The 26,116-nt window shown below is 39.1% G+C and overlaps 1 protein-coding gene across 2 annotated transcripts in view; it reads right to left on the bottom strand.

The window, feature by feature from the left end:
• brsk2a (BR serine/threonine kinase 2a) overlaps window positions 1–26,116 on the bottom strand; it is a 182,678-nt gene that overhangs the window by 30,862 nt on the left and 125,700 nt on the right. For both annotated transcript variants that reach the window (XM_086073668.1, XM_086073669.1), the window contains exons 4-8: window positions 22,185–22,325; window positions 10,935–11,051; window positions 4,251–4,284; window positions 2,490–2,558; window positions 1,186–1,332 (exon numbers count right to left, since the gene is read on the bottom strand). In XM_086073668.1, the coding sequence (XP_085929794.1) occupies window positions 1,186–1,332; window positions 2,490–2,558; window positions 4,251–4,284; window positions 10,935–11,051; window positions 22,185–22,325 (508 nt within the window). The remainder of the gene's footprint in view (window positions 1–1,185; window positions 1,333–2,489; window positions 2,559–4,250; window positions 4,285–10,934; window positions 11,052–22,184; window positions 22,326–26,116) is intronic.

Here is a 26,116-nt window from a genome sequence, read left to right as displayed (position 1 = left end):
AGCTAGCAAATGTACTGTCCGACCGATCTTACGACCTCCTGAGGAGACTGCTCAGCTGTTGTGAGGACATCACACCTAACAAACAGCACATACTTGCATGTGATTCTGTTTGCAACATCATGCAAAAAAAAAAAAAAAAAAAAAAAAAAAATACGAAATGTATTCTTTATGGTATCAATGTATTGTTTGACAACTTCAAATACTTAGCATGTCTGTTGGACAGTTGGAATGTTCTCACCGTGTGTGCGTGGCTTTTTTCTGGCTACTCGCTTATTTCAAAAACATGCACATTATTTCAATGGAAGATTCTCAATCGGCAAGAGTTGCGAATGTGAATAGTTGTTTGTCTTTTTGTGTCCTGCAACTGCCGGATGACCATTCCAGGGTGAAGTGCGCTTCTCGCACACTGTCAACTGTGCAGGCTCCTGCTCACCTGCAACCCTAATGAGAGCAAGCTGTATAAAAAAACTGATGGATACTAAAAATAAAACACAATGAAAATGCATAATATGTGTGTGCGTGGATTCTTAAGCACTTGCACTGAGGGGAAGCAGACCGGAACTCTCTGATCTGCCTTTGTCCAAGCTCCCCCCTCCCCCCCCCCCCCTCCTTCACATCATCCATCCACATTTCCAAAGTAATCAGACGCTGTATAGAAAGGGTCGAGCAATGTAAAGTAAGCAGCAGTAGTGCAGGGAGAGTAAACAAAAATCCTGGCCTAAATTCACACGCTGTACTTGATCAAGAAGGCAAACAGAATGCAGGATGAGCAAACATGTTTGGAAGGAAAAAAGAAACAAAAAAAATGACTGAGAGACTTGGCAGCAGATATCAGCACTTTCATTGCAAAGCTCAGATCTGCTGCTCTCACTTTTGTCCACAAAATGTAATTATCCTCCCTTCCAAAGATTGTCTTTACCATATGAATGTTGTTTTTTCAGATGATATCCAACTTAGAAGATTGCGACACAATATGCAGCATGTGAAGACAGTTGTGAAGAATGTATGTGCTTTGCATAAAACCAAAGGAATTTAAGAAGTGCATCAGTTCGTAAGATAAAGTCCCGAGGTTTTCCTGCTCTTTTGCTCTACCATCTTTTCAATATAAACATGCCATTGGCTGACTGATAAACAGCAGCCAAAAGCAAAGGTGCTCAAGCAACATAGCCTCTTCACTTCACTGACCGTTAGTCTTTTGGAGGCATCCACTTCTATCATGCCCCGCAGGAGATTCTGACAGTCGGGAGGGATGAAGTGGGGCATGTGAAACACTCCTAACTTCACTTTCTCCAGAAGATTCCTCAAGTTGTCGTCATCAAATGGCAGCGCGCCCTGGAAAAACATAGGGAGCAAGAGAAAGCAATTATATGTGGATGTGCGGACATTGAACAAAATAAATACATGATCTATCTATCACTCTCTCACTCTCACTCTCACTCTCACTCTCACTCTCACTCTCACTCTCTCACTCTCACTCTCACTCTCACTCTCACTCTCACTCTCACTCTCACTCTCACTCTCACTCTCACTCTCTCTCTCTCTCTCTCTCTCTCTCTCTCTCTCTCTCTCTCTCTCTCTCTCTCTCTCTCTCTCTCTCTCTCTCTCTCTCACTCTCTCACTCTCTCACTCTCTCACTCTCTCTCTCTCTCTCTCACTCTCTCTCTCTCTCTCTCTCTCTCATCAGTGATGCAAACATTGATAATAATCAACAGTAACATTAAAAAAGCAAGGGCGTTTTGGCTTTTACCTTGTTCATTTAGCATTATCAGAGTAATTTATCAGAACAAGCTGACATCTCACAGATGTTGCTATGTGATGAATGGCAACATCCGCAGGGTGATGAGGGAGGGGTGGGGTGGGGTGGGGGGGGCGGGGGGCGTGAGGAACATTTAAAGAAGCATGGAGATATGTCAAGTGGTGGAAGTACCACAGTAAGGATGTGCTTGTGTAAGTGATGATCTGGAGAGCGCCACATACAACCACACAAATATTGCAATGCGCAACCACAACAGATACAAGGAAGAGAGCAAATGATGGACAAAAGACAACTTTCTATTCTATAAATGTAATCCAAAGCAGAGGTGAGATGCCTAAAAGAGACCTAAAACAAAGACAATGCCTCCGGCTGGAGTCACTCTGTTGGCAATGGTATTCATTTTGAGCTATCCTCTTGCAGTTTGACTGTATTAATTATTCATGCAGAAGGATTGTGCAGGAACTCAAGCACAGCTGTTGATGAAACAAATCTGCGGGGCTGCATGTCTGGGAAAGCACATACATAATGAAGCTTGACAAAAAGGCACTATTATGGATCCCGTGGATGCTAAATTAGCTTGAGGGCGTCTCGGGAGTGTGACATTAACTCTCTGACTGCATTCATAGCACACACACTTCTTGTCCAACTGAAGTCAACCTCACCTTAACTGTTACACTATATTGTCCAAAAAGTTGCATCCATACAGCATCAGCCAGCAGGTTGACACACTCACCACCAATAGGGCAAAAAGAATGACCCCACAGCTCCAGACGTCCGCTTTCCTCCCGTCGTACTTCTCTCCCTGAGGACGAGAGTGTTAACGTTAGCATTGGTAAAACAAGCCTGCTTGTAAAAGAGCGTATGATGTATGGCAAAGAGAAGCAAAACCATATCAAAGGGGGAGATTATTCACATTTATAGCTTTGTGTTTTTACAATAGCGCTGCATGATTCACAGCTTTTAAAGGTCTACTTTATTTTGAATGGCCAAGCTCTATGTGTATGTAATGACTAAAACTTGTCACTGGTGTCGGGCGGAAAACTCCAAAGTCATCATTTTCCAGGAAAGCAAAACAATGACATGTATGTTGAGCCATTAACATCACCGAAGACAGCAAGTCATTCTCAAGACACTATATCAGTGCTGATAAGATATTTTACAGATCAAAAAATTTTCACAATAAATTTGCCCCAAACGGGGATGTTACCGAGTAATATTTTCTGACATATTATCCCAAATGAAAATATAGTCAATTACATTTTGCTATCTACCACCTGGACAGGACACATCATCTATCTTTTTCGCCGAATAGGCGCCAAGTCAAGTCTACATACTCCTGATCAAATACCAGGTTTTGGTGATATAAATCTATGAGACCAAGATAAGTCATTTCAGAACATGTTTTTTTCCTACCATTAATGTGACCTATATATAACCTGCACGGAGGAATTGAAAGAAAATATATAGTTTGTTTGTTTGTTTGTATTTTGACGGGGGAGTTATAATAACTGAGATAATGTAATTTCACAAGAGTGCAATTGGTATTCTCCAAGATTCATTTTTCATACACAGGGACGGATGAAATTGTACCAGTGGATGGAAAATATCCCAAATGCATACAGACCACAAGACTGAATGAACCTTTTGGGCATAATTGCAGGTATTGTTTGGTGCAAACACAACACATATCATCACCAAAACCAATGCCATCACATGACACATTGTGGTGGCAGCAACATGCACTACCTAACTAACTAACTGCTTGGAAAAGCCTACTAGAACTTTTACATTTACTGGGGGTTAATCAGAGGCCGTTTTTCCATTCACCTAGCCACGGCTCCACCTTATTAGTCACTCTGCTCACCTGAGTGCACAGGTGCTTTAAATAAGCAATCAACCACTATGTAGGCTTCTGCTGCTCATTCACACTTTGCCAAATTGTTCTTCTGCTCTCAGACTCTCCAGCCTTCTTTTTGGAGTAATCTCCTGTTTTTGGATGCCTTTGATTTACCTGCCTTGTCATTTTCCTGGTAATTATCACAAGCGTCTGTGCTCGACTACAAGTTCTGTCCAAGGGAGCCGCAGTCCTGCGTGTTTTAAATGTCTTCCTCTTCCGGCACAGGCGATGGTCGTTATCAGGCTTCTCCAGAGCTTGCTGTTCATTTGAATCATCTCTGTCGGAGGAGGGGAGACATCTAAAACACGCAGTACTGCGGCTCTCTAGGACCCGTGGGTAGGCAACACCCCTGGTCTAGGCCCTTCCTGCTATGTTTACCTGTCCCCATGGCTGTTTGGTGTTGCAATGTGTCTCTTGCTTTTTATTTTTACTCACCCCACCACATTGACGGTGGATAACGTTTTTAAATGATTGTGTTGTTGGGTTTTATTTATATCACAAAAAAATGCCATTTGAACAAGGTAGACTTCTTACATGCATTCTAAATCCACTTAGTAAGAAGCACAATAGACCCCAATGAGGAGCATGTTGACTCACCCTGATGACCTCCGGACATGCGTAGTGTGGAGAGCTGTTGAGATGACAGAAACACAAAGAATGAATGTGCAAACTCCCGGAAACGTCACAGCAAAAAGAAAACTTGAAGACATTTCCTTTTTTTCCTGACACCTGAGCCTCCGCAGCCACGCAGCGTCGTGACTCGGCTTTATTAAGTCATGACGCATTATAATGGCCTATTAAAATGGGGGAAGAACAATTTTCACAAGCAATAAATGTCTTAAGTGAACACGGCTCAGGATGTGCTTCAGGAAGTTTGGACCATCCTAAGGCCTCCTCCTCTCTCCAGCAAGGGCAGCGGACGGTGAGCACAGCCACTAATCTTTACAATACCTAGATGTGCTGACAGTAAAGCCAATTGCCAGATTGACACATCAATATTATGTTCAGATTTATAGAGCTACCTTGCAGCGTTCGCTCCATGGGTGAGAAGAGCAGCTGCCGAGTCACTTGCAATGTTAAAATTTGATCAAGCAGATTATGCACACCTTATATAGAGGATTCTCGCCAGACATCTGTACGTCATAATGTGTAGATAAGAGCAGAGAAAAATAACGCTTTTTTTAGTAAGTTGAGAGATTCTTTACTCTCATAAACGTTAATTAAATATGGCTAAGTGACAGCGTATTAGAATTGTGTACTTTTCCAGATCCACCACACCAGCATCTATCGAAACTCAGACACAATCTGCTTCTTCCTCAGGTCATTGAATCGGCGGAGGCTGGTGTCTGTGGATCTCACTCTGCTTTGTCTGTCCTTCCTTCCTTTCCTCAGTCTCTCCTTTTGTGTCTTGAGGTCTCCCTGATTTGTTGGAATTTAGATGTTTCTGGGGTTGGTGAAGGACTCTGGTTGGTGGCCCGGTGGGTGGTGGGTGGTGTCTGGTCAGTGCTGGATTTACCCTTTCCTTTTTTTCCTTTGGTCCTTCCTCGGCTCTCCTGACGGCGGTGTTCGATTTAGGTGAACGGTATGGGATTTTTTAATAGGTTTTTGGTGAACTAATGAATACACACACTCACACGCACGCACATACACATCCAAAATAAAAAAAAATAAAAAATATATATATATTAAAAAAAAGAGAGCAATGATGATGACATGTCAAATCGGTAAAATTACCGAATGAACAATACTGAACTCTTTAAAATAAAATAAAATAATAATAATAATAATAATACAAATAAAAAATAAAAATAATTGTGTACTTTTATGTTTGTAAAGGCAACATCAATAGCTTGTACAAGTGCACCTAGCTGGTGAATAACTAGTATAGCACCTTTATTATTTTTATTCGGCATCTTACAAAAAAAGGCAAAGGCTTCCTCAGCTTTCACTTCCTCCAGTCTCATTTAAGAGCAATAATGAGAGTAGTGTGTACAAACATGGCTTCCATTAAGCTGGTCTGTTTGTGTGTTTACTCATGTATAGCAGGTCTGACGTCCCCGCTGCCTCTAGCTGTCAAAAATATTGGCCCATTACTTCTCCACCATGATCGTGTCAATGAAGTTTACATGTGAGCACATACAAATTCAGCCTTCTTAATTGCAAGCATTTTAGTGTATTATGCAGATGAGTGCGGGTAAATCAAGCCTGAGGTTTGTGTTTGCCACAGACCCGTAAGCCACGGTTGGAAATAGCATGAAGAAAAACTCCAATTATAGCAGTATCGGCTACACGATTGCGTCCGTTTTACAATCAGAAAGTAGAAATGAGAAGAATAGAAAATTAAATTACCATGAATGCCATGCAATTTTAAGGAAAACTGCTACATTGGGATATATAGGTTTGGTCTTTTTATTTGCGAACCAAATATATAGCTTAGTATTAATTAATTATCTGAAGCAGTACAAGGTTCATTTTCCTAACCAAAGTGATGTAAAATGTGGAAAAGGTGTATAAATGTAACACTCATCCGTTTTCAGAGCACTTAAACATTTGCAGTTTTGAGTTGAAACTAGCATGTTCTTTGTAGAAACAAAAATATTAACATTAAGTAGATTGCAAAGGTGATTTGTGCAAATGTATTTCCCTCCCAAATATGTGTAGCCTCTCCAATTTCTCTGAATTTCCATCCATCATTTACTGTAACCAAACAAACAGCAAGCACTGGTGAACTCATGCATATACTGTATGCATGCACTTGCCAGTGCTTCTCCTCATCAACCGTCTGTGTGTATTAATGTATGTGCTCCGAGACGGCCCCAAATCTACATGGGGCCAGTATCATCTACAGTCATCTCCATCACCACCGGCAAATGTAATACACATTTATGCCAGGCTGCTGAAAGGCACCAGGAGGCCAGATAAATATGTTTAATTAAAAGGTGTCATGTCTGCATTTAGAGATGACGAGCATGGACAATCAATAAAAAGGTATACAACACATGCAACGTCCACGGATAGACTGATGCTGCTGAAAGAAGACATGACACATCTGCATTCCCATCTGCATCAGACACTTTGGAAATGTGTATACAAGGGGCTGTGGAAATATGTGGCTTCGAGATTACATATCAGTAGAGGAATTCAATTGTCTTATAAGTTTTGTGCCCTTTCTAGGAAAAAGACACGCTTCTGACACACATCTCTCTGTTTGCACCATCGATGAGTCATAAGAGATCATGCCAACAAGGAATGCCTGTGTGTCCGTGTAGCTTAATGCCACTGATATGATGATATTGGTGCAAAATTAAATAAAGTATATAATTTCTAAGAGCAATTATCTTTCAATTCTCAAGAATATTGACAATTTCCATTTAAATGTAGAAAAAGTAAATACATATTAACACAACACATTTAACTCTTTGACCGCCAAAAACGTTTAATAACGTTTAGTAAAATCCAAATGAGTGCCGCCAAAGACGTTAAAAGACGTTCACTGTTTTTTTTTTTTTGTTTTTTTAAACGGGTGGAGGAAAGCCTTGGCAAGCTGTGCGGAAAGTATCAAGCAGGTCGAGTTAGTATAATGACTATTTTTGGGCACTAGATGGCAGCGATGACTCTTTGGACAAGATCGGGTAGGCGTCAGCAGAAGACGTGAGGCGGAGCTAGAGTGTTGAGGGGAGAATGGCTGAGGAGGCGAAAATGGCGACCGGTTGCAAGCAGCTCACGCTTGAGCATTTTTTTCAAAGATGAAAAGCATCGACCAATGCTGAAGAGCACATAGATGATGATGATGGTGACTCCGAGGTTGACGCCGAAGTTGGAAGCGTTGACGCGGCGGCTTCGATCGCGTCGTAAAGCCTCACCGGCAGTGGCAGAGTAAAATGAGAGGCAATATCTCCGTCACCTGACTGTACAAGGCTAGAGTTTTGTTTTTTTATGCAATTTGTACTGCCTATCTAGTTTGCAGTTAGGTTAAAAGTGGGGAAAAAAATCACAGGAATTATGTTAACACTTCACAACATTATTATCATTTTGAATGTGATTTTTTAAATATATACATATTAGGCATAAAAATAACATGTTCCTCCGAGGTACAATCAAACTGTGTATCCAACTGCAAATATATCAGTTTTGTGTTCAATTAAACAAGTCCAAATTTCACACTGTGTAAGTACATTTGTCACTAAATTGAGACAAGATCATTATTTTGGTAGTCATATACTGTATCTAATACACATTTTTGCTTAGTGGTTAGTTACCAGCGGAACTAACCAAATTGGGATTTGCCACCTTCTCAGGTTTTTATTCTTTTTTTTTCCTGCAGTTTCCCCACTTTAATGATTAAAATCACTGAATAAATGTAAACGTCAGACAAAGATAACCCAAGGAGGTGGTGATTTTGCGTGTGCATATTTAGGGAAAAAGCAAGGCAAAATTATCTGGCCCTGTGTGGAAAAAGTTAAACTTAAAACGAATAACTGGTTGGGTCACCCTCAATATCAACAACTGAAATGGACTCTTTCACGTCTCTGTTGAAATATTTAGGCGCACTCTTCCTTGCAGAACTGCTTAAATTTGAAAGGTTGTCGAGCACAAACAGAGTTTTAACTGTCATTCCACAGAATTTCAATTGGATCTAAGTCCTGACATTGAGGAAGCCACCTTTTTTGTTAATTTATTTATTTAAAGCCATTATTCAGAAATTCCCGCCTCAGGAGTTTATGGTCAAGAGCGCAATTCATGGTTCTTTCAATCAGAGCAAGTCATTCAGGTCCTGAAGTAGAACAACAAGCCCAGGCCGTCTTGTATGATGGTATGTTTCTGAAATGTTGTGTTATTTACAACAGATGTAACGAGACATCTTCCAAAAAACGCTCTATGTATGTAAAAATAGTACACTAAGTGTAGTTGGTTGTCCTAAAGCTTTAGGGATGACTTTGTCATCCTTTTCGGACTGATGGAGGTCAATGACTTTATTTCTCATCTGTTCTTGAATTTTTTTGGGAGTGTGGCATCTTGTTGCAGATTTTTGAGATCTTTTGGCCAACATCATTTTGTCAGACAGGTTCTATTTAAGTGGTTTCTTGATTGAACAGGTCTGGGGGTAATCAGACAACCTTTTCATATTTGGCCAGGTAGCTTTGAATATGTTGTTTACATTACTAAATAAAATCCAATTAAAATTGTATTTTATATTTACTTGAGTTATTGTTGTCTGATCTCTCCATTGAAGTGGGATAACTGCAGAAAAACAAATAATTTGAGAAGGAGGCAAATGCGTTTTCAAAGCACTGTTATAAATGTGCTCTGCTCTAAGAGGCGGCCCTAGTTTAGACTTTGTACAATATATAAGCAAGGGCAGGGATGAACGGATAAAACGCTGTCAGTACCCTGCACATGTTTTCCTGTTGTGTGTGTTTGAGAGTGTGTAGTTTCAGTTGGTGGTATAATCTGGGCAAAATTAGGGCTGAGTTTGGGACAGATGCCACAGGGCTTGCATGCTTGGTGTCACATGGTGTAACCGCTGAGGGGATGTTCTTCCTCATCAGGCAATTATGGGTTACATGTACTGCAACTATAATATTCAGTACACACTGCAATGTGTAGAATCATTACATTTGGAATATGATCAAATAATAAAACCTAATAATGTTATAATTTCACCAATAATGTAGTAAGAAATCCTGACTGATAGTAATAATAATCAAATTTTTACCGATAATGTAAGAGCTTATTAGGTGTTCTTATATTTTGAGGTCGGTCTTTATTTCTCAAAACTGATCATGTAAAACTTGACGGATAATGTAATATAGATGTTTATTTTCAGTCCAAGTTCTACATTTTACATACTGTACATTCGCGGCAAAAATCTGAGTGTTAAAATGTTGGTATTAAATGTTTCAATGTTGATTTGAACCCCCAAACTGTATTTTCGACACTGTCTGATTTAGATCGAGGTTAGAGTTGAAGTTATTTGACAGAGTTGATTTATTTAGTGTTAAACCAACTCTGCCCACTTGATTAGAATTGCTCTGCTGCAAAGACTTCTGGGAGTTTTAAGTGTTACAGTTAAATTATGTTATGTTTATGTTTTTATTGTTAAACAATCAAATATGTGCTAAATTCACTGTTGGATCAGAGCTTTAGTATTGTTTAATGTAATATGGTATTACATTATTGGTAAAAATATTTTTACAATAACAGTCAGGATTGTTTATTATATTATTGGTGAAATTCTTACATTATTAGGTTTTATTACTTTTTTTTAGCAAGTTAAGTGCAAATTTGATTACATTTTCAGGCATCATTACTTTTTTCAGAAAATTATTACATTATAGGGTGCGACAAGGCTACACTCTCTGTTCGTTTTGTTCACCAGTAAATAATATAACTTTATGTTGAATTTATGTGCATAGCAAACTAATGAGGTTAAGCTCCCTGTGACCCTGAAATTGGCAAAGCAGTATAGAACTAAATATTGCATGCACAAATAATAAAGGTTATTTCTTCTTTTTGGGGGGACAAATAAAGGAAACCTCAAGAGTTTGACTAGATAAGGGGTGCCCAAGTCTGGTCCTCGAGTGCCCCTCTCCAGCCTTTTTTCCATGTATTTCTCCACCAACACACCTGATTCATGATCTGGATCGTTGTCAGAGCTTATCATTGGATTTAGCTGCGTTGGAGGAGGGAGACATGGGAAACAGGCTGGATAGGATTTCTGGAGGACCGGACTTGGGCACCTATGGACTAGATCATGCAACCGATTGTATTGAAGATTAGAGTGTTTACTGCACATTTGTCTATACTGTATGCTGTTTTGTTTAAGTTCTAAAGCTCCTTTGCGTACCAGCATGTAAAAGCAAGGCATTGTTAGTTTTATTTTTGGAGCATCCTGAGCCTGCACACTCGTCGTCACTACACTTTGGGGTTCAATAAAACTTGTGTGTAGTCCTTCCACTTTGAAAGTGACTTTTCCACTTCATTGCAGTCATTGTGGGATTGTGGGATTGATGGGCCCGGCATGGTCGTGACTAGCGCGTCATAAAACCCGCAACTGATGTGAGGAGACAGTAATGTGTGCGGCCATGGCCCTGGCCCTGCCCGCAGCCATGGCACACTCTGTGAGACAGACTGTCTGTCCGTCCGCAAGAGCTCAACCAGCCACAACTGAGCATCTGAGAACACGGCACAAAACAGAGGGCACCTCCACACATCTGTGATTAGTTCATGCCTTTGCAACCCTCTTTTCATATGGAAGCATGCTTGAGAATATTTTCTCACCCGCAGCTGGTTTCCAACAGACTGTCTCCAACCTGAAGAGAGGCCATGCCGAAATCTGCTATCCTGATGTTATTCTTTTCATCGAGCAACAGGTTCTCCGGCTTCAGATCCCTGTGGCTGAAACAGAACACACAGAAGGATGTACAAGTTAATGAGACATGAACACAATTCACACGTGTGCTACAAACTAAGCGAAGCTGAAGGCGCGGATTTGGTCGATCAAACACCCGAGGGTCACGTCCATTCTTGCAACTCAGCACCTTCCCCCTTCAGCGCATGGACCCCCGCTTGCTGCATCACCTCCGCCTTTCATCTAACTCGTGCAGAAACCAGAGGCTCCCACCTCAACGCTGAAATGCTACACGGCGTGACAGCCCCCCACTGCGCCCTTTTCTTCTGCCATTTCCCTTGCCTCTCCTCCACTAATGCCATTCCCCTCATCTTGCAGACAGCCACCAGCAAACCGGCTGAGCAAAGCACACCGAGGGGAGCCCGCCACAGAAGTGGAGTTCATTAGTTGTCATTCATTATCACTAAACACAGCACGGGGGTAACCTATCACCTTTCTTTAAAAAGACCACTGGAAAAAAAAAGACGGCTGTTAAAGGAGCAAAGTTATTATAGGACTTAACATTGCGAATGGCCCACTAACCTGGCCTTATTAGCAGAGGTAAATGCTCTAAACCATAGGTGTCAAACTCCGGTCCTGGAAGATGTTTCCATTCTCCAACACAGCTGATATGTGATCAGCTCATCAGCAAGCTCTGCATAAGCCTGATAACGATCCTGCTGATTGGAATCAGCTTGTGTTGGAAGAGGGAAACCTCCAAAACCTGCGAGACTGCGGCCCTCGAGGAGCGGAGTTTGACACCTATGCTCTAAACCACCTTTAACATACAATTGAAGGTCCTTAATGAAAAATAAATACATAACTGAATACAATGTTGAGAATTGAGAGTCTCTAAATAGCAAATTTGACATCTTGCACTTGGTACTTTAATCAACATGAAGTCATACCGACCTTGGGGATGACACAGGATAACATGCTGACTTATAAGCAAGTGCACTCAGGCATTCAACCTTATGTAGTAGTGTACATTGTAGGAGCCTAAATTATATTTTAAGTTAAGTCATATTTGGATAAAGGTGATTAAAGTTCATTTTGATAAAAGGATATTATTTACAAGTTTTAATGTTTATAGTTCACGTGTATAGTGAATAACATAAGTCAATACTTTATATTATTTGCATTTAAAATGTGTAACTCTAAGATGCAACATTTCATATAGCTTTTCATAGTACTATTAAAGGACCTATTTGATTGATTGCCTTTATGTGGAGCGACCAGTGTGGTACACGGCAGTAATGCGGTCAGGCAATATGGAGAAGAGACACACAGTTTTTGGACCTCCTCCTGTGTCATTTTTGTACCGCTGATTAAATTTTTGACTAAAGTGAACAAAAACCAAGACGAGCATATGGAGTTTCTTTTCATCGACGAAGCCGCGGACACTGAGGCTACAAGTTACCATCTTCCACTGAAATTTTATGAGAACATATTCTGGAGCATCAGCATTTTTGATTATGTTTTGCCTCCTGACCATTTGACCACAAGTGTTTCCATTTTTATGTAATTGTTGGTAAAAAAAAAAAATTTTTTTAGTTAAAGGCTAGAATAAAACACACATGCACACAAACACAAACAATAAATTGAGTTTTTGTGGCAGACATGGGACAAAGAAGCATTTTGTTTTGTTTTTCTTCCCTGTGCTCGAGGTTATTTCTCATTCAATTTATGGAGAGTGCAGTCATAAATCTGTTTCACTGACCTAACTGTTGGTGAAACACAATAACTGTTAATTGGGAAAATTTAGGACCCTGTTGCAAAGGACATCATTTAAGAAGTCTTGATCAACCCAGAAGGTAATCAGAAAGCACCCAGAGCCAAGGAAGTTACCCGCAAATCTCCCAAACAAGCCTTTATACATTTTGCAATGAGGGAAGACATCAGAGGGAAAATTGCTGGAATTTATCAGAATGTCACAATGTAGACTTCCCCCACTTGAAACTAATGACATAAGAGAGAGAACATCTTTGCACATTTGCCTTTGGACATCACAATAGACATTTAACCTAATATGGCATCAGCTGCTGTACAGCTTGTTTCCCATCCTGAGGGATTAGCTGTCAGGTGCTTTAGCATCACACTGGCACTCTATAGCCACACTGCATTCCGTGTAAATTGGCTCATCAGCCAGTTTAGCTGCTTGTCCCTTTCAGACTTTTGTCTGGAGCATTTAATATGTGTGTGTATTATTCACACAGACCATTGTGGCTTCCCACATTAAGATAATAAAATGGGTGATCGTGTAAAAGTCACATTGGTTTTCCAGGCGCTTGTATGCTCACTTCTGTAATTGAAATAAAGAGACAGCATACCCAGAACATGGCTAAGCAAACCGTAGCCCGCAGGCCACTTGCGGCCTGCTCCATTCTTTAATTCCGCCGACTCTGCATTTACATTATCAAGAGTCATGTAACCATAATTGAATCAATTTTGCCACCCACAAACCAATTACATTGAGTTAATCGTATGTTTAATCAGGTGTATTTATTTATTAATGATAATTGCTTTATTAGTGTTGATGTATTTTATTGGTGAGTTTTTACTAAACGAACAAAAACAATACAATTAAACCATCTACTTATTCTTTTGTTGACATCAATTATGTATTTTAAATGCACATTTCAACTGAGTTGTTCTTTCTTTGTTTACCTCAGACAGATGGGCACATCTGTAAAAAAAAACTAATGTAGCCCTTAGCACTCAAGTATGCCCAAGCCTTATATAAAACATCTTTTTGCAGACCCACCTGCTGATTTGGATTTGGAGTAACCTATACACACCGTATTATTGTTTGTTTTCTATCTTAAAGTGTTTATCACAAAACATCTGTGTTTCACGGCTTTAGCTTTTAATAGCTTTGATGATTTTACTGCCCAAGAGGGTGGTCAAAGTTCTTCGGTGTTTAACATGACATCAAATAGCTCATGAATTTCTAAGTACTCTCTGACCATCAGCCCAAGATACAAACAAGCACACTAAATTATGATCCAGAGACCCATAAACATCGCTTCATTCATTCAGTGTGTGATCACAGTTCAAACGTATGCAAAACAAAGTAACCTCGAGAGGTGAATCCAAACGAGCAGCAAGGAACAAATCAAATCATTTACTGACAGTTTCCGACAACAAAGTGCATCACGAGGGATGCAGCATTGTGATAATGTGATTAAGTGATAATGGCACATTTAAGTGTCATAACTGCACTTTTGTCCTATAATCTCACCTACGCAGCAGGCCTTGCATAAATGTGCTGTCAAAGCTCTATGTTAAACACCTGACTGTTACTGTACTCTCCGTTCTGTTACTTACCAGAAATATGTAAGCCTACTCAAAAAACAACACATTTGAAATGCACCTGCATAAAATGAAATGACATTAACAATTAATGAACAGAGAGAGCACAGGAAGAAACAAAAAGGATCAACACTATTTATGTTTGATGATGGTTGGACTCAATAGCAGAGCTCTACAGTGAGTTGTACCAGTTTGTATGTATATCTATTGTACACGATGTCTAAGCAGGGTAACATCCCGGTGGATCTGCTAGCCACATCATTCTTGTAATCTAACACTAAGCGCTTACCGCGATTACCTGTGATCATGTGCATGCTCACACTATTTGTCCAATACTACAGAAACATGTTCTCGCCTTGTCCTTCTGGAGCTCATTCATACTTTTGTATGATAGTTTTCAAAATATTTGTTCCTCATCCAAACAAAAGACAATGCCGCATTTTTGGGGGGTAATAATATAGAAGCTGTATTCAGTGCCGTGTGCATAATCAGTAACACAAGCACACTTGACGCTAACACTAAAAGCTGAAACCAAGCTAGTACCATTATTACACTCAAGTGGAGCTTTTAACATCATTGTGACTTGAAATGCACCCATTTAGCCTACAGTGCTCCTTTTTCTGTCATACTCCTGAAACCATCTTTAATTTTTCCTCTAAAAGAGTTGAAGTTTCTTATGACCCAATTAGAAATGTGCTTTCCAAAAAGGCTTTAGGCTCATATTCAGTAAGATGCTGAGTACCAGCCTTGAATTGCATTTGTAGCAATCGTGCAAGAATGAGGGAAGATTTGTTGTGCCATAGATGGATAATAAAATTTTTGCCTTAAATATAGTTAAATATAATTAATTCCAAAACGTAATTACAATAATGACCATGACTATCAAAGAAAGAAGTTAGAAAAAGATCATTTAAAATTGGGACATTATATTAAATACATTTTGAGCCCTCTATTTCATTAGTTCCATTAAAACCCTGATGTATATGATCTGACACATGCATTGCACGGATAACTATATCCATTAGAGGGCAGTATCACCCAGCTGATGGCTTTTCCAGCGACCTTGCAAGATCAAACCAATTGAGAAAGGAGAGACACCTACACTTATTAATAGTGGGAAATGTTCTTTCAGATTTCTGGAAACACTAATATGTTTGATATGTCTGTTTATTAGTATATTTTAGAGAGTTATAAATGTACGAATTTAAAGCATTGTGACCAGATGTATCAAATATGACACAAATCAATAGTGGAAGTTGATTTTCAGTTTGTTTGTTTGTTCAAAAGGACCAATAAAGACTCTGTACAGAATCAGAATTTTCACTCATCAATTTCATGGTTCAGGCAAAGTCAAAGTCACTAGTTTATTTCAAGATAACGTTTTGATTATATACATACAGTAAATGCTGATTATTCCCCTCCGTGTGCATGGTGTCAAAAGTGAAACAAAGACACCTTAGCAATTGCAAGACAGAAAAGTCAAGTGACTTCCCATGAGGTGTGGTGGTCACTTTGTAAAAAGCTTGTTTGTTATAAATCATATATGCTAAGACCCCACAAAAGACCACTATGGAATAATTATGAATAGTACGACATTTGGGAAACTGTTGCTGTAGATGCACGCTGACTTAAAAGTAAAATTCCTAACGCATGTGTCAAGTGCAAGGTGTGTATTGGAGGACGGGAATGGGCGTGAGTCTTTCTGTTTGCCTGCTACCTTCTGGTCACAATATCTCAGTCACTCACCCCCAGCCATTTTCACTGAAGCAACTCCAGTCGCTCCCAGCTGTTTTACTGGATTTTGAATGATTTTGCAAGTCCCACAGAATATTTTGTTCTATTGCTATAAAAACATGGAACCTACCAAAAGAAAGAAATAATCTCTTATTTCATCAGGGGAAAAAAGGTTAATTTGTATCTGTTTCTGTTTTGCAGCAATTAGCATTAGAATATAGCCAAGTTTCATCATTATTCCTGTTTGATCGCCTGATGGCCATTTTTTTGGTAATAACTGCCATTGCTTTAAGCAACCTCTTCAGGTCAGAGGCTGCATCATGGCCTTCTGTATGCTCTAGCATAAACAAATAAAACATATATATACATTTTTGGGCCCATAGCAATATTTAAAATAGAACGTTTTTATACGTTTTTGGGAGCAAATAAGTTAAACCGGATTTTTCCTGATGTGTACGTATTCCCCAAACGACTTTCCCCTTACATGGTGGTGTCAATCCACACAAATTAAGCCATGGGAAAAAATTTGATTTGAAAAACAAAATGCTATTTGATTTAAGTGTATAAGTATGCAGTACTGCCACACAAAGTTTCATCTGGATGTGATCCAGATTGCACTTTTGGCAGGAATTTAAATGCATTTCAGTCAGTGTAACGGAAAACACATTAAAGGACGATGTAGAACAAACAACCTAAAGTGACTGTGAAAGACTGACAGCCATTGAATGTCCAAAAAGGTCATACCAGGCAAGTTAATCTCACCCTTGGAAGTATTCTGGGAGTTGAATTCGGGGTAATTTTAAACCACCCACAATCTGTCATTGATTTTATCTTTGTTTTCTCTGAAAGGTTTGCGTGCTCAGAGTCATGAAAATGCATAACATGGTACAGCGAAAACTCCGCATGACCACCATGTGACAGTGTGGGAGGACAAAGTGACTGGAGAGCATCAACATTTGTGTGTGGTGTTGATACGCTTGACCTCGGACTGATTGTCAGAGGCTCCTCACAGCAGTGCCACTGAAAAAAAAAAATCAATACAATATAGCCTTGCTGCTCATATAGGAACGCAATGATTGTGTCATTGTGTTCTGGGGCTGTCACAGGAAGTTGATGCAGACTGAGTAACGGCGGGAGCCAGTTTGTACAAAAAGGCTCATTAAAACAAACAAAACAAAACAAATATACAATATAGTATACTATACTGTATGTCACTTAAATATAACTGATTATATATATTTTTTAACAGTTTTTATTTTTCATTGACATTCAATTGGCACAATTGAGGGAGGATAGCATATTGGCGTGGCCTTTGACAACTATCACAGGTTCTCACAAGCCCACACCTGACTTACAGTAAGGGACCGCACAATCAGCTTGTGCAGTTCTCTACGGCAGTGCTCCGGTTCTGGCGGCTAATCTTTTTTGCATCACGTACGTTATGTTCACATACATATATTGATGACCGCCCGAGTCTAGTCTAAGCCCCGCGCTCAGCCACTTTCACCGTCGCCGTTTGTGTGGGAGCTTTTCGCGCGGCACACACGCGTGGCTGAGCTCAATCGAGCTGAGAAAGGAGCCAATCAGTTCATTGAGTGACTCCATTCACCGCGTTCACTCAAAAGATTCAGTCAGATGAACACCATGACTCAAAAAAAAAATAAAAATCAAATCAAAAATGACTTGAAGTGGAACGCAATTTTCAGCTAGTTGTGTCAGTCTTTGTCAGTGCTTATCTTTTTGAACAATGTTCTTATTTTATTCTAGTGGTGACCAATTTTATGATAATGTGCAAGACAATACACATTTTGAATAAAAATACATTTTCATGTTTCAAAACAAGTTGTTTCATGTTCAAAATGAACCAGCTCTTAATATGAAAAGAAACAATGCAATGCACTGTCACCAGTGTCCATTGTGAAATGCTAATCCGTGCTAATCGTGACAGAAAAATCACCTCAACACAAAACAATATTTCATCCATCCATCCATCCATCCATCATCCGAATCTATTATCACACTCCTTTTTTACAGTATAGTACATCTTTTGAAATTCAAATAACTTCATGAATTCATTACTGTATCAATGAACTAAAATATCCAACCATATTTGTCCACTTTTATGTCAGTATGACAAGCTTGGGAAACATTTGTATTGTATATTTAAAAGAGATACCAAATGTGAGATTAATTTGCGATTAAAGATGCATTGTGGAGTTTGTCACTTTTTTACTCATGACTGCTACCTGTGGCCTAAAGCGTAACTGCCGCCTGTGCGTCAAGCTTGTGCATGGTGTACGTGCGAGTATGTGCGCTTGAATATACCTTCTTCTTTTTTTCTGTTTTCTTGGAGTCTGAGCTGGAGTTTGGGCTGTGCTTGAAGCCGTCTCTTCTTGTTTTGTCCCCCCCAATTTCCATCCTAATTTGGTCCTATGCTAGCTAACACAACACTAAATGTCCGTGGGGACGAGCATGACGTCTCCCTCCCTGGAGCGTGCATGATGCAGACAAATCTTTAGCATTAACATTTTAAACTCCGCAATGCAACTTTAAAGCCGTAGTTACAAGAATTGTGCTTATTTTGGTAGCAGACAATGGTGTACTCTCTTCATTCCCGAGGGATTTCATTGACTATGTGTAAAAACCCATAGCTTTATTTAGAAACTACCTTTATCTATGTTAGTTTTGGGTTTAGGGAACATAACAAAAAAACAAAAACAAAAAGTTCTCCCTTGTGCCTTGTTTGTAAGATTTCACGACAACAACCCAAAGCACAGAAGTCAGTCAGCTAAGAAAGGTGTCAAAAGACAAGAATTGCCATTTAGTAGCTCTTAATAAATCAATGACGAGAGCTTTCTCACAAATGAACTTAAATGCATTGAATTCTCCTTCTATGCAAATTCTGCTATAGATCTAGAAATACGATGTGGGTGGCAAACAGAAGCGCGTTGACAAGGCAGGTGTGGAGATGCAGGCTCGGTAGCATGTGTTTAGCCCCACTACCTCCCACCCTTGGCACGGTGAGTCACAAAGGAACAGCAGCAGTTCTAATGGTCTGCGTACGTCTCCTGTGCAGTCAAGAAGAAATGGAAGAAATGATTGCGGAAATGTTTTTTTATTGAGGGGTTGCTGGGATCTCATTAGCCGGTATGGCGAGCGAGGTGAGGAGGGCTCATTGTGTCTGCCTGTGTGTGTGTGTTGCCTCTAATTGAGGATGGGAGGAGAATGAGGGAGAATCCACCTCGCGATGACTTACAAGGCATCTTTTTCTAAGAGCGTTAGTGAGCGGATTTGAGCAGGCAGAGGGAAAAAAAAAAGACGATGGCAAATAAATCTGCTGGTGAATCTCCCCATGGAAGATTTGTGTCACTATATTGTGTAATCTGTATGTGTGCATGCACTAGATGCCAGGTGCTTTAACCTAATTGGATTAATCCGTACTATCCTCACTAATTATACTCTTCGGACTTTTTTTGCCTTAGGCAAGACAGATCAGAGGTACAAAAGCCTTAAATCTTAATTCAATTCTTAATTATTTATTATGTGAGACTAAATCCACGAGTAACAAACACCATATAAGGTAAACCCTTTTGTAGAGACTTTTGCTGTATATAACAGCCCCCGCATAGCTTTAATTATTAAACAGCACCAGCCAGAATGTAATTGCATTCACAATAAACGAAGTGTGCAAAGCATATCCAATAAGTCACCTGCATATAAATCCACTATAAATTCAACTTTGCATACTCACTTGAAAAACAATGCAATTACAGTGTTTCCTTTTAATTGCCTCAGTGACAAATAAAAATAGACAAATCTATCTCCCAGTCATTTAATGAACATGATCAGCTTCCCGGTTGGTGCAACTCTTCCTCTCTCAGCAGGAGGCACACTGATGAAAGGGACTGTGCATGACACAGCACATTATGACACTCATGTTGGCATAATCCATACATACGTGTCACAATAACACATTTTTAAGATGACATATTTTCCCAGTAACATTGATAACCTGTGTTATTAATAGGGATGGGACGAAGACGGTAGTTTTTGTGGTATGGAACGTTTTGGGTCAGTACTTTCGAGCACCGATTCACGTAAAATCAAACGGTGCCATGTTTCGGTTCTGAAGCTCGTCTTTCAAAGGTGTGACTGTGCGGGAGTGGAAGAGTTGATGATTTTACGTGGCGCACTTGAACGCAACTTTATATGTGCACCAGCGTACTGACGTCACCCACTCGCGCAGGACTTCACACGCTATTTAATACATGTCCGGGTTTTGGAAACGAGCAAGATTTTTGCGGCGCCAAGCCAAAGAAATACAGTTTTTGAAGTTTCTGCACAGAACTTTGATTCACACTCTTGTTTTTTATTATATTAACTTGTGTTTATTAATTAGTGATCTAAAAAGATCAAGCAGGGAGGCAATGGGTCCCATTTTTCATGGTCTTTGGTATGACGATTGAACCCACAACCTCCCAGTCTAAGGGCAGACACTCTACCACTAGACCACTGAGCTGGCGAATGAAGTTGTTTTTGTTTTTTTAATTACGTTTTATATATTGAAAGGTTTTGTTAAATTGATTTCTACAAATATTTTATTTTTCACAATGATGAACATTTACTACCACCCAAATAAACTACTGAATACAATTAAAATAAATACATAAATAAATACAAGAGAGAGAGAGAGAGAGAGAGAGAGAGAGAGATTTTGTCCAACTCTTCCTTCCTTTGCAGACTCGAAACTGTTTGTCAGTCGAGGTATATTAATTTTTTTAATATACATTTTTTGTATCAGTCCTACTGCCCGAAGCCGGTGGGATAGGCTCCAGCATGCCTGTGGTTCAGATAATAGACGGATGGATGAAATAACTGACTGGACACATACTGTCTATACATAAATTAAATTTAACAAATAAAATTTAATTTGTATACAGTACAGTATACCGTAATAAAAAAATATGCCTACGTAGATGGTGTAGCAGAGAGAAGAGGTCCATGTTGATTGCTTGATGTTTCTTCCCACCACCACTATATGGCGTGTCTTGTGCTTTTTTGTCACCACCACCACTATCATCAGCCTTAACATAACCAGCCATGCTAAATAAAGTTTACTTACAGAAAGGGGAACTGCAGTGTCGTAATGTATGAAGTGGCACACACTTAAACAATATTCACTTGTGAGTGCAACACAGCATTTCATGACATTTATGGACATCAGTCAGTTTACTCAAATCTGCAAATGTTCATAAGACCTCATTGACCTAAATGTCGGCCGTGGAAGACTACACATCTTTCTATCTATAGACACAAGCTTTCGTGATAACGTTCCGCTGTGTAATGAATTTTCATTTTGCCATCGGTTTAAGCAGTATCCCCCTCTTGCTTGCTGTTCTGTGAGTGTACTTTAAATGTATGGGAAATGTATTTTTTTTCATGTGTGTCACAACCAGTTGGTATGCGCACACGACATATGGCAAAACTTTGGATTATTGAATGAGTAGTAGTAGACCTTGTTACATCGGGCCTGCTGGTTTTAAATGTAAATGAGTGTTTTGGGAATAAACATGTTAGTGAGCACTTCTCCTTTGACAAAATAACTCAGCCAGATCACAGGTGGTGGTTAAATATTTGAATTAAGTTAATGACAATTTTTTTTGTTCAGTGTGTATAATTTTTTTCCCCCACGTAGGGGCAGACAAGTTTGTTTTTCCCTTTTCATAAAAAAAAAAACACTATTCAGAAACTTCATTTTCTTTTTCTTTCAAACATATCTCGATACAAAGCAGTTACTGCCGCAATTGGAGTGGACAGATTTTCATCAAGCTGTCCTTGCAATTCACTGCTTTGCATTCAGCTTTCTCATGATTGCTCTTGGTAAATTCTCCACAATCAGAAATGCGGACAAAGAGCAGATGGACACTAAAACCTCACAACACCCGTTATAGTCAATGGGGCCTACTGGAGGTTTAGATTACAGTCAGCAAACAAACATCCAAAATCTGCCATGCAAGTGTAACAAACAAGTTCATCTCATTTGCTCATGGGCCAAAACAAACACAAATTAACCACACTTAATAGCAGACACTTACCATATGGAATGACTGTGGCAAAAATCCAGCGCAGACATGATCTGTCTGAAGAATTTTCTGGCCTCTTTTGGTGTTAATCTGCCTTTCTTCACCAAATAGTCAAAGAGTTCTCCGCCAGACACATGTTCTAGCACAAGGTACCTATAGAGAATGACAAGCAGTGAGATCAACTGAGAGCAAAGACTATATTTGCGTGTGCAAGTCCCCAAGAAAGAAGTCCTAAAAAAAAAAAAAGTGAAGGATGAAGAGAAGATGAAATGAAGTAATGGTTGACAGATTGCCATTGAATGTAAATGTTACTATGTTCAATCCCAAAGGTCACATACACTGTTTGTTTTTATGTTTTTTTTTTTTAATCTTCAAACTGCCCCCAGTGCAAGTATTGTAAAAGGGTTCTGACAAACTCGCTTGCTGTGGGAGGCATCAGAAGGATGACACAGTAGCATTACACTTAGACGTCAAGGAGCTTATAAATATGACAGTCTGCTTCTGTTAATCACGTGAAAGAGACTTGAGGGAAATCCTTTGTTAACTGCAGAAAATAAGAGTGTGAATTATTTTGAGAGTATTTCCTCCTATCATATTTTTTCGCCACTCCTCAGGTGGAGCACGTGGGGTTGGTTGTCGGCAGTCTGTCATCATGACTGCACGGCCATGCTCCCGTGCTCCGAGGGGACATGAGGAGATGAATCTCTGCTGAGGCCCGCATGAAACAGGCCGTGAGCCGATAGCCGGTTGTGCTCCGTCCTGCTCTCAACTGGCCTCTCTCCTCATTTATTCTCTGCTCAACCTCCCTTTATCTTCACTACAGCATAACTGCAATGTCAGACAGCAGGTGAAATACACACCTTCTGCTCACTCCCCATAAACTGTTTGGGAAAAAAAAGTAATGGGACACCTACCGGAGGAAAAAACATGTACTGTAAAATAAATAAATAAATAAATGAGGAGTAGGCCTCCCCCTACGGCTACAACAGCTTCGAGAGTCTTGTGGGGACGATTGCACAAGATGTCGGAGTTTATCTGTGCGACTCGTTCATTAATCCAGAAGAACATTTGTGATGTTAAATGAATGTGATACATATTTCAAACTAAGGACCCAAACGTGAGAAGGGAATGAATGTCCACCAAGAGTTATACAGTTTGAAGGGGAGACAGTCAAACGCAGTAAGACTCCAGCTGTGTTACTGTCATTTTTGTTGTTTTACTTTGAACGGTTTTATTTATTTTTCTACTTGTACGATGGTTAAGAATGTTAAAATGTTATTTTAAAAATATAACTGTACCACAACAGTTCAAACTTGGAAAAGATGATTTCTATTTCAGTACCTCCAACAAGGTCAAGAACCATTGGTATACTGTCATATTGGACCTGAGCGCTTCCACTGTGTAATTTCTTTGAAATTGGCATACTTGCACAAGTCAAAAGCATTATTTATTGGCATTTGCATGATTAAATTGCTGATAAATAAATTTTCGGAAATATGAAGTACAACTGTCAGTGCATTTCCAAATTCAGTGTTTCACATGTTTGCATTATATTTACAGTATATATCTATATATATTTATATTATTATTATTATTTGTATTTATTTTATCATTTCCAGTTCGGGGATCGAACAGCCAACATTCCAGTAACTGAACGACCGTCTCTACATCCTGAGCCATGGTCGCCACAAGACATTATGACATCATCATAGAGGAGTGGAAGAGGATTCCAGTGGCAACCTGTGAAGCTCTGGTGGACTGGGCATTTTCACTTAGGGGTGTAGTCACTTTTGTTGCTAGGGGGTTTAGCTGTTAATTGCTGTATTTTGAGTTATTTTGAGGGAACAATGCATTTACACTGTTATATAAGCTGTACAATGACTACTTTTCATTAGTCAGTGTCATGTCTTCAGTGTTGTCCCATTGAAAATATATAATTAAATATCTTCAGAAATGTGAGGGATATTGTGCATGCAATTAATGAGTTTCAGAAGAAAAATGTTGCTTCCTTCTTACCATTGGGACCTTTGTGAATGTAGGTAAGTCATGTATCTTTTCAGCACTGACTGCTAAGATGAAAATGAAGTCTTTTCAGCCAGTGTATTCTAAATCACATTTACACATCTGCGTTGACGTCTTTGGCAGAGCACAGTTCTTGCGACTATTCGTCATAGAGGTATCATGTATATCCACATTATGATGCAATCATTCACTTGCGGCAATGAAACATTCCTTAATAGAATATTGATGCGACAACGTATCAACTCAACTTCCATTTGCTTCTCACCTCTCAACGCACTAAGGAAAAACCTTGCTGTGGATTTATGCCAACAGCCTCATAAATCTGTAGTTGTTGGACAGCTGGCACCATAACACTGTTTATCTTTCACTTACTTAATAGCTTTCACTAATGACACCTTAAGTGCAAACTGACAGTGTTAGTATGAGCGCTTTAGAGTTTGTGCAAGCATAATGTTGTTTAAAGTTCAAATCCGCTCTCAAATAATAACCCCCCCCCCCCCATCTCTCTGTAAAAAAAGTTTGGTATGTTGCCGGGCAGCATTTTTTTATTTGCCCTATACATTATTTGTCCAGTTTTAAAATCATGTGTTCAAGGTACCCTACATGATTTATTATTCTTATGGCTTTTTTTGCAGTGTGCATGATTGTATTGTAGTTTTGTAGGAGTTACCCTAAACTTCTACACAGTAATTCAATTTAGTAATATTAATGAACAATACAAAATATAAGCTACATTGTTTTCTCATTTAATATGTGTCTGGCCTTTCCCAACAATGCATACTTAATCCTCAGTATTATTTGCGTATTTATTTTACAGTTTCCAAACAACATCAGTTTGGTTTTATTCAAATTTAATGAAAGTTGAAAGTCAAACCAGGTTGTCCCCAGAACAGAAAATGTTTGTGTTATCTGCAAATAGCACAAAATTTAAGATTTTCGAAACCATAAAAATGTCATTTATGTACATAAACAATTTTGGTCCCAAAACCGACCCTTGTGGGACTCCACAAGTAATACCCAGTTGATTTGATTTGGGATTTCCCATTTGCTAAATTGATTCCTATCAGATAGATAATTTTTCAACCAGTTGAGTGTAACTCCTCTTTTTCCATATGTTTCAAGTTTCCTAACTAGTATATGATGATCTATTGTGTCAAATGCTTTTTTTTTTTTTATCTGCAAATACTTCTACTGCATTATTTATTTTTTTGGGTGAATTGACTTCTGTCTCCCGCTTTGTAAATTGGGATGTCCTTGGATTTACGATTACATCATTTACTTTCTTAATCAAAAACATATCAATGTTTTTCCAGTGTGTGGAAATTTTGCCCTTGCATTTCCCAACAATATCACTGATCTCTTTTTCAGTTGCAGGATTCAAAAACATTGAGCTAAGGTTGCTATCTTTCTTCCCGGCTGTGGGTTTGCAATTTGTTCCGCCAGTTTTGGCCCCCACACTTCTATTAAAATCTATTAACCACATCATTCATATTATTTAATGTTTTGTTATCCTCAATAAAATATTCAGGACAACTTGTATTTGTTGAACCATTCCTGATAATATTGTTTAACACGTTCCATATGCCTTTAATGTTTGTTTCATTCTTGTCCAATATGTCATTATAGTAATCTTTCTTAGATTTTCTCATAATATTAATTAACTTATTTTTGTATATCTTGTATTTCTTTTCTGCTTCTACAGTTCTTAACTTTAAGAATTCCCTGTATAATGTGTTCCTTTTTTTGCATGCATTTTGTAGCCCTTTCGTGATCCATGTTTTTTCTGTGTATCTTTTCTTCTGGTTGTAACAGTTTAATGGACAATGCTTATCAAATAATACTTTAACAGTTTGCAGGAATGTTTCATAGGCTTTTTTAGTGTCAGTCTCCTCATATACTATTTTCCAATTCTGTGTTAGTAC

This window comes from Leptonotus elevatus, chromosome 4 (genome assembly GCF_054856555.1).
Source record: "Leptonotus elevatus isolate MCC_2025b chromosome 4, RoL_Lele_1.0, whole genome shotgun sequence".
Taxonomy (NCBI): Eukaryota; Metazoa; Chordata; class Actinopteri; order Syngnathiformes; family Syngnathidae; genus Leptonotus; species Leptonotus elevatus.
Note: the sequence above shows the minus strand (reverse complement) of the source record. Positions and strands in the feature narration are given on the sequence as shown.